At 39.6% G+C, this 20,519-nt stretch overlaps 1 protein-coding gene across 1 annotated transcript; it reads right to left on the bottom strand.

Annotated features, from left to right (window-relative positions):
* Nucleotides 1-5,633: 5,633 nt before the first annotated feature.
* LOC139742189 (uncharacterized) lies at nt 5,634-20,111 on the bottom strand. Its single transcript, XM_071652768.1, has 11 exons — nt 20,061-20,111; nt 16,827-16,933; nt 16,245-16,351; nt 15,374-15,472; nt 14,552-14,656; nt 13,908-13,963; nt 10,174-10,386; nt 9,088-9,383; nt 8,214-8,399; nt 7,140-7,566; nt 5,634-6,233 (listed from the first exon to the last, which is right to left on the bottom strand). Exons 1-11 carry the CDS (start codon nt 20,109-20,111, stop codon nt 5,634-5,636), a joined length of 2,247 nt encoding a protein of 748 aa, XP_071508869.1.
* Between the last annotated feature and the right edge of the window lie 408 nt (nt 20,112-20,519).

The raw sequence follows: 20,519 nt of genomic DNA on the forward strand, positions 1-20,519 counted from the left end.
TTCGAATAGTGCCCTCTTATGTGAACCGGTGTGAGGAAATCCTATCGTTCGATTCAAGCTATTCGCGTGCCCTCGAAAAACGAGCCCGAATACCCGAAAAGTATACTTCTATGTGAACGCAGCCTAAGGGATTACATCTTCATCATCTCACCGAGAAAGCAACCTGCATTTTACAAGAAAATATACAATACATGCATTTCTTACAAGACTATTCTTCATGGAACAGAAGAGGGCGCAAGTAAATTTTTGTCTCTTCTTTGCCGCCCCCTTTTTTTAATGCAGAGAAGAGCAAACAAACAAACAAACACTGTACCCTAAATATAGCCTTGGGCTATTTTGAAACAGCATAATGTACACGGGTTGTGGCGTGTCGGTGTCCTATCACGCATTTTCCAAGAATTGAAAAATTGAAAATTGAAGAAAGGTGATGTTTGGTGTAGGCCTATGTGTTGACAATACATAATTGAAAAGTGGGAAATGTTTATGCAAATTAGAGCCGGACAAAACAAATATTTATCAGCAACGAGAAAGATGAACGTTTTTTCTTTCTCATTGTTTCCCAATTCTTATGATTTTCTTAATATTTTGTTTATTTTATCTGTCATTGTTTAATCTGGAAGCTTTTATGGAAACCAAAAGCGATATTATCTCAGGAATGGCAGAAAAAAAAAATCTTTTGACTCTAAAACCCTACATTGTACACACAAAATCCTAGGAAACCGTGCTATATCTGCTATATGTGCTATATCTCCGCAACCGTACAACTTATTTTCCCCAAATAGGGTCTTAATTCTGTGCGCTAGAGGAAATGTCGTGTAGAGTCACCGCGCGAGACATGAAAGAACAAGCAGTGTCAAGGGGAGGGGAGAATTCAGTTCCTTCCCCCCCCCCCCCCCACCCCCGGTTATTGATGAGGGTTAACGTTTTCATAATAGCGTGACCATGACATCACTTCCAGAAGTTATTGTTCATTTTCAGTTTGTAATTCACTTGACTTCTGGTGGTCACCAAAGAAGTCCTTTTCAAGCAAGGAACCCGCGACTAGTCAATGAGTATAATTACGGTGCCTCCTTGTCAATAAAAGACTGCCGCCTTGTGTAAAGAGACACACATCATCAGACACAATATGAGCGCGGGTCCGTGGTCAAATCCACGGACCCGCGCTCATTTTGATCACGGTGTTTCATAACTACTACAACCTTTGTTTTTATTAATAAGCATGCAGTTTCCAACCATCATTATACTTTGGCATAAATTATCTCAAGTCTGGAAGAAGATAGAACATTAGTTTTCTCTGTCGGTAAAATTCCTCTTCCAACACCATTTCAAGGGTTGGGAATCAGGGACGACTTGAAGGGGTCTTGAACCACACTTTAATAAACCTCTTACGGTCCACTGGTTCTGTTCACGCCATCACACAACCCCAACCCTACAATAACCCCTTCAGGTGGTGCATTGAAGTGTCTTCAGTCACAAGATTCTGTACTAAAACACGTCATAACACATTACTGATCTACTGCATAGCGCTGTTCTTTGTCAGTTCATTCAGTTGTACAGGGGAAACTCGGTATAACGAACACTGCTATAACGAGATATCGGTTATAACGAGGAAATTTTCCCGGTCCCAAATTTCCTTCCACACAAGTCTATGTAAAATGCTACTCTTATAGCGAGATCGGCTATAACGAAATAACTGCTATAACGAGATAAATTTTGTGACTTCCAAACAAAGAAAAACATAGTAAATCAAACCTGCTATAGCGAGGTAAAGCAAAATGCCTTCGGTAAAGCTTTACTTCGCCTGTGCTATCATCTTCCGAGATTGTAAAGCTTGATGCGCCAAAAACTGTCTTGTATACACATAATCATTTTCTTCAGTGCACTCCAGCTAGCACTGCATGTTGTACGTGTAAGTGTGTGTGTGCGCGCACACTGATACATGCAGAAAATGTGGTGGGACGGCCATAAGTATGTATACATGACATCATCATGACGTTTAGCAGGTGTGAGGCAATCTGATGCTGTGATTGGCCTTCTACGTAGGGAATTCCCCATCTTCACACACACGCCAGTCATAATGCATACAGAATGTGTCATATACACACACAGCATTGTGCAGACCATATTCAAGCTTTCCACACAACACACACCCATACGATAACCACATACCAATCCACAGACGATCTTGATACAATCGCAAGCTATATAAATTTACAAATTCAAACATCTACAATTAATAAAAAACACATTCTTGATATTGGATTTCCTTGGTGAAAAACATCTTCTTACCCATAAAGGTGAGTAATTCCCTCACACACAATCAAGCTATCACAGTATTGATTGAAATATGATGGGTAGTCCCACATGTGCAAATTAATGTCTTTATGTTATGCCCTCTTTTATGCCTACTGATATAACGAGATATCGGCTATAACGAGGAAAATGACTCGGTCCCGACCATCTCGTTATATCGAGTTTCCACTGTACACTGTATAATGAGGACTGTGATCAAGGCTGTTCAATTATTTATCCGTATTAAATCAATTAATCTATAACTTGTTTGCAGATGTAATCACACCAAATCATGTACAACATAAGTCTATCTTCAGAGTAAAGCAAATACATGTACCATGTACAGCTTAGCAAACTTCACATGATGCAATGACTGTACATGTTTTTGTTGGTCACACGTGTTGGTTCCAAGTCACTGCAGACATTAGAAAGAGAGTACCATGGTACTAGCACCTAATTTCAAACATCTGCGTCTGTTTGTTTGCTGCAATGCTCAATCTTATTACATGTATAGGATTCTTTTATCTGTCTGATGATGTTCACATACAAGTTCGTACTTCCTTCTGGCAAATTAAAGTTTAATCAATGCTACTTTGGAGATGAATTGGACATTTCGCTTGTTTGTTTTTTTTTTTAATTTCATTTGATGATTGTGTTTCTTTTTCATGTACAAGTGCAATAATATCAAATGTGATATATTGTATTTCAGCATACATCATTCATACTTAAAGAATACTTCACTCATACAACCACATACATGAAATATTGACGTCACAATTCTGCTTCAACTTACGCTTTATTCTTTGACACAAAAGATATTCAAACAGAGACACTTTGGCAAACGAGATGAAATTCGCATCATGCAGATAAATAGATCATATTTTCATATGTACTTAAAATCAAAACTGTACAATCCGTTGCCCCATAAACAAACCATGCATTGTTTAGGGCATTCATAGTGGTTATAACTACCATCACAAGCCTTCATAGAAAGCTAAGTAGATATATTATGTAGCGAGGGGTGAGAGGAGCACACGAAAAGAATCTAGAAGGAGACAGCTGTGCCATACATGTATTTGTATACAACTGTATTCGTTGTTTGTGCATGGATTTCATTAAAATTGCTCAGCCTTTCCATACATATATCACTCTACATATTTGTATAAACTTATTCCTTAAAGAGTTACGGAAAATATTGATGAGGCCAGATAAACTTTTTGCTGAGACAGCAAATCAGTGCAAAAATCAACCAAACAAAGGGGGGGGGGGGGCTACTCTTAAATTAGTAGGACTTCTCAGGTATCACATTAGACTGTTTCTGCAATGTATCAACAATCTATGGGTGTTTCTTTTCCTACAGCCTTGTAACAAAGCATTTCATTCACCTGTTTCCTCCCACTAAGTTACATAGGCAGGAATTCACTAAGTTGTTGCTACATAGGGCAAGCCTCCAGCCAGCTTTGTGGCTGTTAAGGGCAACTTTTGAACAAAGCATGCATAAAATCTAAACACATTATAGATCTGATCTTTCTGAAACTACCTCTCCTTTTCAGTACAATTGTCCATTTCACTTAAGAGTGATCATATAGTTTTGGTTGAGACCTAACTTCAGGTTTCTAACATTTTGGGGTGAGATAATGAAAAACCTCCTATGAAATATGAAAGATCATGTAATTGCAAGTGCAATTCAACGTTCATTTCATGACAATGGTCTTGAAATGGCTGAGATACCCAAAACAGTGTAAGCCTAATAAAAGGCGGGATCCACCTTTTATTACGATCGCTTTATTTTACCTTGTTTTTGGATATCTCGGCCATTCCAAAACCGATTTTCATCAAATAAACCTTGAATTTGTCTTAGAATGGTATGCTCTGTACTATTTCATAAGTGGTTTCTTGAAATCTCGCAAAAGTTATAAGCCAAATCCTCGCCTCCACCAATACTGTATCACCCCTTAAGTATACATGTATTTGAAAAGAGGAACAAGCCTTGTGGTTAAAATGTGTAAAATCAGAGACTGTTATCATCTTTACAAGATTGCTCTCCCTGCTGGGGGATGTTTCATTAATTTAGTCAGTGCTGACAAGTTGTGAGTCTCTGACAATTTCAGCAAAATCTGTGGATTTGATTGGCTGAGAAGTTCTGGTCACTGACTGTTACCATGGTGATTGTCAGAGACTGACAACTTGTCAGGGCTGACAACTTTCATGAAACGGTCCCCAGATGTTCAAAGCCCTGACTGCTTTCAAAATGAAGTGGCAAGAGCCATACTCTGCCCTCATTATCATTTGTGATCCCCTGACAAGGCAGAGTAAACATTAATCTGTAATTTTTGTTAGCATAATCAAGTCATGTACATTTACATGTGTAAATAATTTTGCTCATTACTGTAAAGCAAGATATTTTTGCGGCATGAAATTTTTGCGAATTCCAGCCAACGACCTTTTTCACGGCATGAAATTATCGCGAATTGCAACTGGTATTCAATGCACATAGTAAAGACAAGAACTTTTGCATGCATTTCATTTTCGTGAATCGTGGCTCTCGCGAAATCAAAAAGCACGCAACATTTCTGGTTTTACAGCATAAGCAGCACAACAACCATTTTGAAAGCCAAAATGTATTTCATTGAATATGGGATCGTAAAAGAAGTGATACACTGGAAACTCAGTATAACAAGATCCTTGGGACCAAGACAATTATTGTTCTTTATATCAGTGTTCAATAAACAATACAAACCAATGGAAATAAACTCATGGGGACCGCAGAAATTAGTTTGTTACATCAGGTATTTTGCTGTATCAGATCTCTTTATACTGTGCTGAGTTTCCACTGTAACTGCAAGTTATTATTCATGGTTGAGTGAGGATTCCTTTATCTCCAAACCATATCGGTGCCTCTAACTCACAACTTGAGTATCAGCAATAAATCATATCATCACTGGCCATGCCACTTTTGATATAAGATATCCGGTCATTACTGGTAGTCTCTCTCCGCTTGAAAATACAAACACAAGTGACAACTCACAATGTTCCATGCTTTGTGTGTGCAGAAGTGGATTTTGTAGCAATATTTCCTGCCAACATCTGATTTATATCCTTGAAACTATTACTCATGTATTAAAAACAAGCAAACAAAGAAAATTCACATGCAACTCTTACATGAGAGGATATGACTAAACTGGAGCATAAGGCTGTGTGCTTGTGCTTGGGGGAATACATATGACAGAGGTTTGCATTTCTCAATACATGAGCTGTACTAATCAGGCAGGATTATGTGTCCCTTCTTCTGATGTTTGCACCCCTCCTCTACTTGTTGGGTACAGTGATAGATCATGTTCTTATTCCTCTTTTTTGGCACCTCCCTCTCTCTTCCTGTCCTTGGGTCTATCTTCTGTATACCTCTTACCCCCACCCCCACCACCACCACTACCACCTCCTCCGCCTCCTTTACCAGTGTTTCTGTCTCGATCTCGATCTCGATCACGGTCTCTGTCTCTGTCTCGAGGCTTATCACTTCCTCTACCACCACCACCACCACCACCTGCACCTCCTCCCCCACTGCCCCCTCCTCTTCCTCCTCCTCCTCCTCCTCCTCCACCACCTCCTCCCCTGTCCCTGCCTCGATCCCTACCGCCATCTCTCTCTTTATCTCCTCTTCTACTTCCATCTTTGCCCTGATCTCTCTTACCCCTGTCTCTACCCCCTCCTCCACCACCACCTCCCCCTCCTCCTCCACCTCCTCCTACCCCTCCTCTCCCGGAGTCCGACCTATCACTCTTCTCTCCTCCTGTGAGGGAGGAGCTGCTACTTCTCCTCAGTAACTCTGGCCTGTCCTCCTTCCCGTCACTAGACTTGGATGAGTCAGCTTCTCGTCCCTCCTCCCTCTTCCGGCCAGCTGACCGCTGACCCGGTTGGTAAAGTGCCATTGCTGGACGATCCTGTACAAAATAGGCCAGGGTGGGGGGGGGGGGGGGGGGGGGAGATAATGGAAATAAAAAGATAATGGTTTACTCAAGCTTTTATCCTTCAGATTTATACATTTATTCACATGGCAATTTCTGCTTGGTTGATGCCATTTGGAGACAACTGCTAATGGACTACTGCTAGTTTCCTTGGATGAACCACCAGGGGTTGGTATTATTTGTTCATATTCCAAAATGTTTGGATAGGGCTTCTTCACCATATTCGCTCTCTCCTCTTAGTGAGGTATGGAGTATGAGAATTTACATGTGTGAGATCTGATTCTTACACACATGCTGGACTTTCACTTTATGTCCCATCAGATGACCTAATTTCTTTGCCTCCTACAAGGAGGGAGGGTATGATAACAACAATGCAACATTGCTATCAAAGCTGGTCTCAATGGGCATTAAACCTGAGCCCCTTGAGTATAAGGGAAGCATGCTACCAAATTGGCCTTATCATTTCAAAATACATCTGTAGCAAGGAAAAAAATATCAATCTTTGGGACAAATGAAAGTATTTTTCACAAGTCCTTTCTCATCAGTCATTCCATAATGAAAGCCTACTAACATGTACATTCATCATTAATATGCATTTATATAACAAGCCTGTAACAGTTACAGAGATTAACATATTCTTTTAATGAAGCAACTGCAGTGGACTCCCATTATAAACAAAGACCTTGGGACCGGCAGTTTTTTTTTTTTGTTATATCGAATTTTCATTATAACCAATCAAATAAACAATAAAAATACATACAGCTGATAATGCTGCGGCCTGAATTTTCATTTCATTCAAACCAGAATTTCGTTATAACCATGTTCGTTACAACGGGAGTGCACTGCATGAATAAAGTTTGAATGTAGGTAGTATCATCCTACCTTGTTCCTGATTCGCTGTGGCCTTTTGTCATCCCCTTTATCTCCCATTTCCTTCCTCCCCGCATCCCGCGACTGTGATGTCGACGACGTTGTTGAGGAAGAGGAGTCGTCCCTCTTGGCGTCATCCCTCCTGTCTCTGGTGCCGGCGCCTCTCCCCTCCCCCTGTCTACCGCCCTGTCTGTCACCGTGTTTGTCGGCCTCTCTCTCTCCCTGCCTGCCATCCCTCTTGGCACTCCCTTCCCCACGCTGGTCTCTGCTGCCGGAGTCTCTCTTCTCCCTCCTGCTGGAGCTGCTGGTATCTTGCCTGTCATCTGCCCCCCTCCTGTCCCTCCCCTTGCCCCCGTCCTGGTTCCTCTCCCTCCCGTGGTCTGAGTCGCGGCGCGTTCTTCCGCTGTCGCCTCTCTTGTCATCCCGGCTCCCTTGTGACCTCGCAGCAGCACTGATGATGTAAGACAGGAACAAATTTGACTCATGAATACACGGAAAGAAATTTACCATGAAACACTACTCAATTCAGCACATATGAGACAAAAATATTACATAATGCCACATATATGGTTAAGAAAATCTGAACTTTGACCCTATGTTTCAGTATACAAATGATGCACAGGACAGAGTGGATCGGTGAGAATTGCATGCATGAGTTTAACTTTGTAACTGTTTAAACCCACGAGTGCAGCGAGTGGGTTTTAGACTGTTCCAAAGTTAAACGAGAACATCCAATTCTCACTGATCCACGAAATAGGCCTGTGCATCATTTGTGTTATAAAATGGGCCCGTAAATTCATGAAATGCAACCATTTTCCCCGTCATGCGTCCGGTACACCTACAACACTATACAAGACTTGAGCCATGCGTTCAGATTTTACCGGACGCATGGCTCAGTGTGGATCAGTAAAAATCAAAGCATGACAATTGACCAATCAGGTTGCAGAGATTCTAAAGCCCATTTTATAAAAGGAATTAATGCATAAGTCACATTAGGTGACCAAATTTGATGAATGTGATAAAGGTATATCCTGATTGACTTTATGATTTCCTTTAACGAAGGCTCTACCAAACATGCATTCTCACTTCTCATTCTTGGCTCTGTCTCTTGCTCTGTTGTCCTCCTGCTGTGATCCCCTGTTCCTATCTCTGTCCCGGTCCCTGTCCCGGTCCCGGTCCCGATCTCTCCTCCCGCCTCTAGAGTCTTCATGCTTTCCTCCACTCTTCTCGTAGTCCCTGGAACTGTCAGTCCTCCCAGCATCACTTCTTCCTCTGAAGGAGGCAAGACAGATGCCACATTGCTTAGTCAGTATGTCATGCAAGCTGTCTGTCCCAGACAAGTTGTGGTTTTCACACTTCCTAAAGATTATTGTATTCCTAAGGGGCATTGTGTGTATATCTGGGTAACTTGACACTGTCAAGCTAGTATCTCCCACAAGCACTACACATGAAGTCTCTCTAGTTATGAGCTAATCTTAAATTGGAATGTAAAAAGTACAATTCTGCAGTGTTTTACAGGAATCATAATTCCTTATAATTATATCTTCACAGTGATACTGAACATGTAGTTTTCTCTGAAAGTATGAGATTTGCAATGTAACATGACAAGAAAGTTCATGTGTAAACTTAATCACTCTTTCTTCTTTGCAATAGACTTTACATAAGGATGCATTGAATACTGCTTGTCAATGCCAATACATTCAACCTGGCCTAAGTTGAATCTATTTGGACTGAAGAAATAGCTTTGATGTAGAGAAAATTCAACTATCAAGGGATTGAAATCAATAGAAATAAAGAGACCCTGAAAAAAAAACTCGACTTTGGCAATTATTTGTCTTATGCGAGGTCAACCTAAGTAAGGTTGACTGTACCTTTTCATCAATGTTCAGAATACACCAGAGCCAACATAAAATGAGTTCTAATCTACTTATGGTGTTACAAAGGACACAGAGCAGCCTACCTTGAGTCTCTGTCACTTTGATTCTTATTTGACTGGGCACTCTGGGCTTGATCCCTCTTTTTGTCCCGGGCTGAGTCCCGATTCTTGTCCCTCTCCCGTTCCCGGTTTCTTTCCCGATCTCTGTCCCTCTCCCGATTCTTCTCTTTCTCCCAGTCCCGATCCCGGTCCCGGTCCTTTTCTCGCTCTCTGGGCTTGTCGTGATCTCTGTCTCTGCCCCTCTCTTTCTCTTGTCGAGCTTCACTACCTTTAGCAGGACTGGCATCTGGCTTACTCTCTGTCACTGGTTTCTTCAGTAGCTTCATGGTTTACATGAATTAGAAAGACAATAAACAAGGTCAACTGTCACTGAATAATGCCACTCGTAAACTCTTCAGTGCACCCACAGAGTGTAGGTACATGTATTACAAAGAACTAATGATGTCAGAGATTCAGTTAAAAATGTGGAGGAGGGAACATAAAGCAAACTATGCCCAAGAAACTTAATGCAGATTCCACAGCGAAACCTGGAATAGATGGGATGCTGGTCAAAACTGTCTGTACAAAACTTTCCCACCATTAGCAGTGTATTGCTTGTTGATATTTAGACAGGCAGGAAGAACACTGACTTTACACTTACTTCATACTAACGCCCTCAGTACAGTGGAAACTCAGTACAACGATATCCTTGGGACCAAAAGAATTTGTTCTTTATATCACATCTTTTGTTCTATAACTAGTCAATAAACAGTACAAAACAAAGGAAATACATTCATTGGGATTGGAGAAATTAATTTGTTATATCAGGTATTTTGTTATAGCAGATCTCTTTATATTGAGTTTCCACTGTCCTCTTCAACCATATTCTCTGTACTGAGTTATGGTGGAACAGACAAACTTGTAACTGTAAATCAAAAAGAAGGACACTTATCTCAATCAATGCAGTAAAAAAGCAGCAAAAGGTTAGTTAAAGAACTGAGAGAAGTTGGACAAATAAAACTGGCTATGTATTTCAGCAATTGGCTAACTGGCAGGATGACATTACCTTCACATTTCCAAAGGGCTACAGTAGTCATGTGATCTAGGTGTCACCTGATAAGTTATTCTCACCGTTATCTTCGGCTCTGACTTCACTTGCCCCTTGTCGCCGTCCTCCTTGCCCTTCCCGGACTTCTCCTTCTCCTTTTCCCGTCTCTCCCTCTCCTTCTCTCGCTCCCTGCGCCTCTTCTCTTCCTCCTTCTTCCTCCTCTTCTCCTCTTCCACCTTCAGACGTCGCTCCTTCTCCTTGCGTTTTCGCTCCTCTCTGGCCTCTTCCCTTGCTTTCTGATGGAGGCAAGGAACATTTGGGAAGAGCAGATGTTTCAATAAGCCAGTTCGTAATTAGCTCATGTACACATTGGTACAAATTACCTTTCTTTTTCTCATTTGGTAAGGCACTTCACTCGTTTTCAAAGCAGCATAATGCATAAGCTTGCCCGACGTAACAATTTATGGAATTCATGTTCAAACAAAGAATAAGCTTCCGTTTAGAGCAGGTGATCAGAATGCTCCATCAGTTGACAACTTAGCAGGCATCCATTTCATAGTTTTGTATTGAATGCAATAACAGCCTATTTTCTGTTATATTGCAAAATGTTATTCTTGCTGTCAGGTGGATGTGCTGGCAAGCACCATTTAGATAAGGATAACCTAAATAATCATCGCATCACAGATGCTTATCTCAGTGAATTTACAAACCAAAATGCCTGTTGGTACAAATGACATTTTTCTGCTCATGCGCAAAGTGGAGTTACGAACTGGTCTATATGACTGAACTGGTAATGGCACTCAGATCAAAGGCATTATTTACCATTTGCAGATTAAACAAAAACTGAGCCTTAGTGCTTAAAAATAGTTCTACAATGTGAGTTCAGGATGGAAATAACCAAAGTAAAAATATTGATCAGTATAATCAATGTTAAGTATTGAAATATGCAAAATGAGAAAAATAGTAATGATAAAATTGTTTCTAGACTAAACAGTCTACAGTTGTGAATCACTGAAAAAAAAATAATTATATCTCCCTACATTTAAGGTTTTAGTGCGAAATTTCTATTCGGTAGAATGATACAACAGACCTACACATATCCGATACGTGTGATAACTTGAATATATATATATATTTTTTTTTTATTACTGCTCCCAATAGTAAATAGTACCTTTAAGGCATGGAAATGCCAAAGGAGTCTGCAACAACAAAAAAATCTCTCAATGAAAGCTGATGAAAAAATACCAAAATATCTAGAATTGGCCAAAGCCTTGACATTTGTCACTCATATGCTGTTTACTTGTTACAATTGCAACTCATTATATGACATTATATACTTGCACTGCAAACTGTGTTTCCCCCTCCCCCTCTGTACAAAATTACAGATTATACTTTTGTATGATTTAAATTGAATTCACTTTATTGATAATCATAAAACAAAGAAGAAGACAACGAAAGATTGAAATGTAAATACCTAAGAGACTCTAATGAATAGTGTATGAAGACCCATTTACATTGGCAAAAGCCTAATATAATGAAATACAAGGAAAAGTAGAAATTACGCGGTGCGTAATGTATGTCCCCGCCGGAAGTAGCATTTTGTAACAAAATGTGCAATATAGGTAAAAAATCAAGGTCAAAGGTCAAAGAAGTCAAAGGTCAAAATTCTGTGTAGAAGTTTTGAAGCCCTCACCTAGTGCCATCACATAAAGCAAATGGAATCGAAATTGGGTTAGAAATGGCGAAGGAGTAGCATTTTGTAGCCAATGTACAATATAGGTCAAAAATCAAGGTCAAAGGTCAAAGAAGACAAAGGTCAAAATTCTGTGTAGAAGTTTTGAAGCCCTCACCTAGTGCTATCACATAAAGCAAACGGAATCGAAATCGGGTTAGAAATGGCGAAGGAGTAGCATTTTGTAGCAAAATGCACAATATACATGTAGGTCAAAAATCAAGGTCAAAGGTCAAAGAAGTCAAAGGTCAAAATTCTGTGTAGAAGTTTTGAAGCCCTCAACTAGTGCCATCATATAAAGCAAACGGAATCGAAATCGGGTTAGAAATGGCGAAGGAGTAGCATTTTGTAGCAAAATGTACAATATAGGTCAAAAATCAAGGTCAAAGGTCAAAGAAGTCAAAGGTCAAAATTCTGTGTAGAAGTTTTGAAGCCCTCACCTAGTGCTATCACATAAAGCAAACGGAATCGAAATCGGGTTAGAAATGGCGAAGGAGTAGCATTTTGTAGCAAAATGTACAATATAGGTCAAAGGTCAAGGTCAAAGGTCACGACTGAATTTCTGTGTAGAAGTTTCAAAGCTCCCATGTAGTGCTATCATATAAAGCAAACAGAATCAAAATTGGCTCATAAATGACAGAGAAGTAGCAAATTGAAGATTTTGATCACACACGGACGCACACACGGACGCACACACGGACACACGGACGGACGGACGGACACACGGACACACACACGTACGGAGCCCATTTCATAGTCCCCTGCTCGAACTCGTTCGGCGGGGACAAAAAAGACAAAACAAAAACAGAGGTGTTTGAATTGATCGTTTACACTGGAAGAGAAACCATATAAGAGCTTCAGACTCTGCTTGCCATTGGGGTTTTTGGAACAAAGTGCAGATATGGGATTTAACATTGCAACATGAATTAGCGCATAGAAGCTCCTAGCAGGCATTGAGTGTAAACAAAAGCAGCTATGGATGCTTGCACAAAATACATACATAGTAGGGGAAAATCATGACAAAAAACAAAGAAAACAACAACAAAAAACTATTCACGGAATCAGATGTTTCATTGTTGTGCACTGAGCTAGCATTTACACAGGCAAAAAAGGCCAATGGAGTCAACGAAAAAAAAATAAATATCACATAACAACAACAGATTTTCCAATATGGATCTTTCACAAAACTTTCAGGTAGTTGATAAGCAATTTCTTTCGAAAAACAAACTAGAATATGAATACAAAACTGTTTATCATTAACCATGTAAGTACCATTACATGGCATTAAAGTCAATTTCATTTCAAATTAGCTCACAAGAAAATTACTAATTTAACATACAAAGCATAAACGGAACTAGCAAAAATTTACATTAACATAATTCCCTACATTGAATTGAATTCCAGAAGAACAAGGAAAAGTAGAAATTACGCGGTGCGTAATATATGTCCCCGCCGGAAGTAGCATTTAGTAGCAAAATGTACAATATAGGTAAAAAGATCAAGGTCAAAGGTCAAAGAAGTCAAAGGTCAAAATTCTGTTCAGAAGTTTTGAAGCCCTCACCTAGTGCCATCACATAAAGCAAACGGAATCGAAATCGGGTTAGAAATGGCGAAGGAGTAGCATTTTGTAGGCAATGTACAATATAGGTCAAAAATCAAGGTCAAAGGTCAAAGAAGTCAAAGGTCAAAATTCTGTGTAGTAGTTTTGAAGCCCTCACCTAGTGCCATCATATAAAGCAAACGGAATCAAAATCGGGTTAGAAATGGCGAAGGAGTAGCATTTTGAAGCAAAATGTACAATATAGGTCAAAGGTCAAGGTCAAAGGTCACAACTGAAATTCTGTATAGAAGTTTCAAGGCTCCCATGTAGTGCTATCATATAAAGCAAACAGAATCAAAATCAGGTTAGAAATGGCGAAGGAGTAGCATTTTGAACATTTTGATCACACACAGACGCACGGACGGACAGACGGACACACGGACACACACACGTACGGAGCCCGTTTCATAGTCCCCTGCTCGAACTCGTTCGGCGGGGACAATTATTGTTCGTGATGTAAGGAATAAATGTTTGAAAACACTTACTATTTTTTCAAGCCTCTTCTGCTTCAGATACTCAATTAGAGGTGTGATGACTTTTCCTGCACGAGAGAAACAAAGGCAGCACATCAGGAGACAAAAACAAGAATAACATTGCAATATCCAATAATACGCACGGTGAGATGTCATGTTGAAAGATGCCTTTTCATGATTTTCTCTATAAAGTCCATTTTTTTCACCGGTCTGACCTGTCTGTTGGACCAGCAGGTACCCAGTTTTACCATCTGTTACTAGTCCATTCAAGAAAAAGTAGCTGGTCTGACAGTGATTTTTTCTGGTCAGGGACTGTCGGACCAGTGCCAGTGTGCAGCCTTGATTTATGGACATGAGCTCACTTTCTAAATCTACCACAATGTTGGAGTATCATGAATGCACAATATGCTGAATTTGACAGTTCCTCACACTGTGCAATATCAAGAGAATTAATGCAAAAGAGAGAGAGAGAGAGAGAGAGAGGGAGAGATAGAGAAAATAACACTGTAATAGGGGTAGTCAGCTGTTAATGATTTGCCCCCAAAAAGTAAAACTATGTCCAGATCTCTTTTAACATGTAATTTGTGAAGTGAATATTCCTTGAATTAAAAAGAAAAAAAAAATGCAATGGCTTTCACAACAATGCCATATCTCACCTTCACTTTTGTTCTTGGACTCTATTTCTTCTAAGAGTGTCTCAGCACTTGGAAGTTGCTCAACCTCAGCAGACAAGGTCTCTAAAAACTTCTTGTAGTCAGCATCTGTGAGAACATACAAAAACAACCTTAAGAGAAATCGTACATACTTACAGAGGAATCTAATAACTCTTTAGACTTGTAATTTCCAACCATCTGAGTCATATCTGTGCAATATTAGAAAAAAAAAAAGGAAAATGCCTAGAAAATAAAAAGAAGCTCTGATAAGAAATAGCAAATGGCACCACATTACCTGACTAACAAGCTGCAATGTGTTAAAGATCACACACTCACTAGGAACAGATGTAGACAAGTATTTACAAGCAATGAAGTAATTTCATTATAACAATCTCTGTTTGCTTGTTTGCTCATCTTTTACACAACAAAATCGACCACAATAAACATCACAGCCAAGCTAACAAGGAGGCTATTCCAGGGTCATTAGAGGATACCACGATCATGACATAACATACCGGTATCAATATGCAAACATTTGTCACTTTCATTGTGTGCAAAGTTTGCTCGCATCTCTGCTAGTTTGTTGATCATTCATGTGATTGCATGAAAATATGTAAGAGCAATTTGCATCTTGTATTTCTATTTTTGTTCTCTTTTCAAATTGTCAAAATCAAAAGCATAAATTGGAATTGAAATCTGTGCAACTTAACATATAGATATCACAATACAATTGATGACATCATGATATCAAAATATCAATGGTTTATCACCAATTCATCAGAATTAAGTCAGCTGTCTAACTGAAACCATACAATCTGTTATTACCTTCTTCCAATGTACCACAGCGGGCATCTGGCTTCCTTCCAGAAGTCTTTGGTGTCTTTTGGTAAGGTGCAAACTCCACAACGGCTGGATAACTTGTATCTGCATGAATGGGATATATGGACACTATGAATGGAGGTACAGCTGTATGAACATTTTATCAGTGATTAACATACTATTCTGTCTGTCTAGACAGTGATTGCTAGAATGTGCAGTGAGGGAAAAGGAAGAATTAACTTGCTATAACGTGACCACACATGTCTCAAGGTTGCGACTGAAATTAATCCCCCCCCCCCCCCAAAAAAAAAGCACACATTTTAAGCTCTAGATGAATGTAACTTGCATAAATGCTCTACATTCCTTTGCTCTGTTAAAAGATCTCATTTGAAAAAATCATTTTAAGAGAGGCTAATTTTCACATTATAGCTTCATCATGGTCTTAAAACTTGTATGCAAAATTCAACTCCTCTCTATTACTCCAAGAAATGAGATCCATGTTCAGAAGTCATATATACCGCAATGGACACATACACTCACACACACACACAAAAAAATGTCCATGAATCTTATCAACAAGTACATATCTTGTAAGCATACTGTAAAAGTATAAATTTTTGCACATTTTGCGCAACTATAAACTAGTGCAAAAATAAAAGCCCATAAACTAGTGCCAAAATAAAAGCATATAAATATTTTTCCTTGCCATATGTTTCAGTGCTTGATGTCTTGATTCCATAGAATTAAAATCGCATGAAACTCTTCTTACCCGGCCAAGCGCAAAGAATTGAAAATAAAAAAAAAATAAGTCACACAAAAATATTCACTTTTACAGTATCCCACAACCTCCATCCTGACCTCAATCTTAGTAACTCACCTTTGGTATCAGTGAACTCATATCCATCCCACAGGTCTCTGAAGGGTATAATGTCTTCTTCCTTGCTGAAATTGATATATGCTCTACAGTAAGCATGTTGGCCTAGACTGTTGTCATAGCAGAGAGGAGGAAAACAAAAAGAAGATCAACTTAGCATTAGCACAAAGAGAGCTCGCAGTCATTTATTATCACTTATCTGAGGTAAAGTCCGACCCCTCCTATCCGCCCTCCCTTTATCCAGATGCGATCTTGGCATGATTTTTTTTTTTCAATCTAATAATTACTGGGAAATGGGAGATTTCAAATTTAAACAAAATTCCTACACAAACTCAAATGAATAACATATCATACCCAACATAATCAACATACATCCACATATAATTTTCATCTGAATAACATGCATTCAGACATTTACAACCCCCAAATCAATGCAAGAACGTGGACAGAAAACTTTTCATGAAATCTCACATTGAGCAATTAATTGTCAGAGAATTCTGAATGAAGACCAGCTGGACATGTTCACATGAAATTGATACACTGAACAGCTACATCACATATTATACATTAATATACACGTTTTACCTCCTATCAGCCTTGACATAGTAGAAATATTCGTTGTCTGGGAATGGCGTTACAATTTCCTTGAACTCATCCTCAGTCAGGGTGGGTGGTAAACATCGTACAACAACCTGCAACAACAAAAACAAAAACAAAAAAACAGACATAAGCATAATTACCATTCCCAAGACCAGATTAAATACTTGCATGTCAATTACAAGTACAATATTAGAAAGCATAGAAAACAAATTAGAATTTTACTAGTCATTAGAAATACTATCAGTCAGTGTCAGTGAGGGATTTACATTTAGATTGTATCATATTTAAGTGTCCTTTGATGCATGTATCTACTAAAGATTACAAAGGGTATTTGTTTTCATTAAACTGGGGTACTGTATACGCTATAATTTTTGCGTACATAAATTTTCGCGAATTGCCGCTGTCACACATTTTCGCGAGTGGTTAAATTCGCGATTGGGGGACCAGAGAAAATATGAAGTGGCAAAGAAAGTGTGAATTTTCATCTTACTAGCAAATAAGAATGATACTAGTTATACACTGCATGAAAAAAAACTTACCAAACTCTGCGAACTAGTAAGTTAGAATTCAACATTTTTGAAGTGGTGAAGTCCATCTCGCTAGATTTCTGACGAGTGGTCCCCTTGCGATAATGGATTGGCTCTCTACAGTATTCGTAAGTAGACGTGGACGTGCGTAAACAAGCTTAGCCAATATGGTCTGTTCGGTATTAGCCGTGACATGGTATACTAGTACTGAAATGTTCGTATCATCAAGGCAAGGGATTCATTTTTGGAAGGTAATATTTTCGCGTGTTGTTAATTTCGCGAATAGCTCCCGACTCGCGAAATTCGCGAAAATAAAACCCCCGCGAAATATATAGCGTAAACAGTAAACAAACTGGGGACGTTGACTATCTACATTGTCATACCAGTTTCTTCTTTTTTTATTCACTGTTTGAGAACTGCTTGCTCTCACATCATTTGTTTGTTTATTTGTTTGTTTTTGTTTGTTTGTTTGTTTGTTCATTTCCATCTGAGAGATGGCTGGATAGCCCATATTCAGCTACGCTAAGCTGGTCCTCCATGGGGTCCAGTTGGATGTGAGGTGGGACCACTTCACCAGGTTAAACACCCTGCTCTTTGCGATGAATGAATGAAGCGGGATCTTTAACGTGCATGAGTTGTTACTCTCTCGTACATGGGACCTCCATTTTAAGTCCTGGGACATAAAATTGATTTTGAATGGAAGGTTTATTTCATACACAATTGATGAAAATTTGATATTTATAAATCATCTAGGGTCTATATGTGTTCCTAGTCAATCACCAAAAATTATAAATCGGAATATGTGTGAATCACAAATTTGAAGAAACAGAAAGAGTTCCTTATGTCCCCCCCCCCAAAAAAAAAAATAAAAAATAAAAAAAAGAAGAAAATATATTTAGTCACAAAACACATTTATATCTATCTATATAGGTAGATATAGTGGCAGAAATGAATAAAAAGTCTACAAAAATGTAATAATAGTGAAAATTTACTCACCAGCTTAATTTCACATAGGTGGGACTAACATTACGCTGCTAGCGATTAATCCTAACTTTAGTGTGCACTTTACAGCCAATTGGTTGTCGTGATCAAGTTTAAGAGATAATGCCACATCATTTCCTTTTGAATTAAGCTTCTGGTGGACAGTAGTTGTAAAAAAGATGAATTCTGATGTTAAACCAGATCGTATTGCTAGCGAAATGTAACTTACTATTTAAAGACTGATGCGATGGATGGACACTGTGCCTACTGCTAGCATGCTGCATACTGTGTGTACGCGTTGCACGTACGTACAATAAATGACGTACGTCGCTCGGTTGAAGGTAACTCGCCCTTATATTAACTCGCTACATATATTAGACAACTGGGCCGTGACCATGTACAGGTTGACAGTCAGGATGTAAAATTTTATTTCGATGGTTTATTTATGTTAACATTAGAGCTAATGATTAGGGTTAAGGTATAGGGTTACGGTCTGGCTTAGTGTTAGGGTAACATTGATCCCAGAGTCCTAAGGTGACGCAGACCCCGGTGTCCAAGGGTTACGTGGACCCCGGTGTCCTAGGGTTAGGGTCAGGGATAGTGTTAGGGTAACGTTGACCCCGGTGTCCTAGGGTGACGCAGACTCCTGGGTTATGCGATTTGCTGCGACATAGACTCTTATCCACCTATAAACCTTCTATGGCTTTCATTTTACGCATATGACGCTTCAATTGCCTGAAAAACAGTCAAAACTAGAAGAAGTCTGAGGTCGGTTTGTACTGAGGTGAAACTTCAATTGCCGAGACTGCACGTATTATGCAAAGCAATACAAGGCAGACGACTCAGAAGAAAGTCAGAGCCTTTCAAAGGCTCTGAAGAACGTATGTAAGTAGCGCCATCTACGAAGAGCATAGTACAGTTGATGCATCATATATTTGCCACGAATTACCTCTGCCTTGCAACTCATCGTGCAGCACGATTGTGAGCGCACTGGGCTCAGATATTCATGTTAGTGAGTTCGAGTCCCAGACCTGTCAGTAAGTTCAGTAAGTGTTTTCTCCATCTATTATGTCATGTTTATCATTACAGGGCCCATGCAAGAAGTCAATTGGAGATGGCGATCGTCAAATGGAGAGACAGAAAGAACAAAAAGGAGAAGGGCATCCGGGCAAGGGGGAAGAGAGGGAAGAGAGAGAAGAAGGGAGACATGCACATGTGAGAGGAGAGAAAACATTTTTTCAACGTTTTTTTTTTTTCTTCTTCTAGTAATGACCCCCCCCCCCCCAAAAAAAAAAAAAAGAAAAAAAAAAAAATACCACGCCCATTTTATACTCAACCCCCATCAAAATATCGCCCTCTTTTGGAATGCGAACCTAGAGCTGTTATATCACGCAATTTTAGCGGGGGGTACATATCGAACACTGAGCGGGGGGGGGGGGGGGGGGAAATAAGGAACTCTTTCCGAAGAAACACTTACCAGATCTCTCCCCAACCATATCATTTGAGTCAAAACCCATAAATGAGGAAGACTGTTGTGTTGTTTGTCGTTGCTGTTGTTTGTCTGTCAAAAACACCGCAAGCCTAGTCCTAGGCCTACAGCTTACACGTATCACAGTACGCGGGACCGTTCATTGACATAATCTACGCACGTACCACTGCTTTACTAAGCACTCAAAAGCAGTTCTAAATTTTTATTTAGGTGGCTACTTGCCTTTGTTGTACGTGCTTCTTTGGGCCTTTGAAGTCTTCTCTCTTTCGTCATGTTAGGATAATTCTTGCCAGCTTCTCATCTCTGATGTATATTATAACTTTAAATCATTATCAAACAGACGCTAGACAGATGTTAGTTGACTGACCCGACGCCGACGAACAGACAGATTGTTTTTGTATGGTGGCGTTTAATGCTAACTCTCGAGGTTGTGCATGAAATGCAGTAGGAAGGAAATTGGAATTCTCGGAACGGTACTGAAGGCCTAAACTGTGTGTGCGTGTGTGTGGGGGGGGGGGGGGGGTCTTCTAAGTTTGTTAAAAAAGTTAAGTGAAGTTTTGACTGGAAGAACGTTATTATTTTCTCACCACCACAGCTCAATCAAAAGAATTAAACAGTTACTCTTGGCGATTGCAAAACTGTGAGACACTCCAGTTTTGGGTGGCCAAGGGGAGGGGAGGG

This window comes from Diadema antillarum, unplaced genomic scaffold (assembly GCF_040938485.1).
Source record: "Diadema antillarum isolate AM-2024a unplaced genomic scaffold, OU_Dant_1.0 seq00000984_RagTag, whole genome shotgun sequence".
NCBI classification, from domain to species: domain Eukaryota; kingdom Metazoa; phylum Echinodermata; class Echinoidea; order Diadematoida; family Diadematidae; genus Diadema; species Diadema antillarum.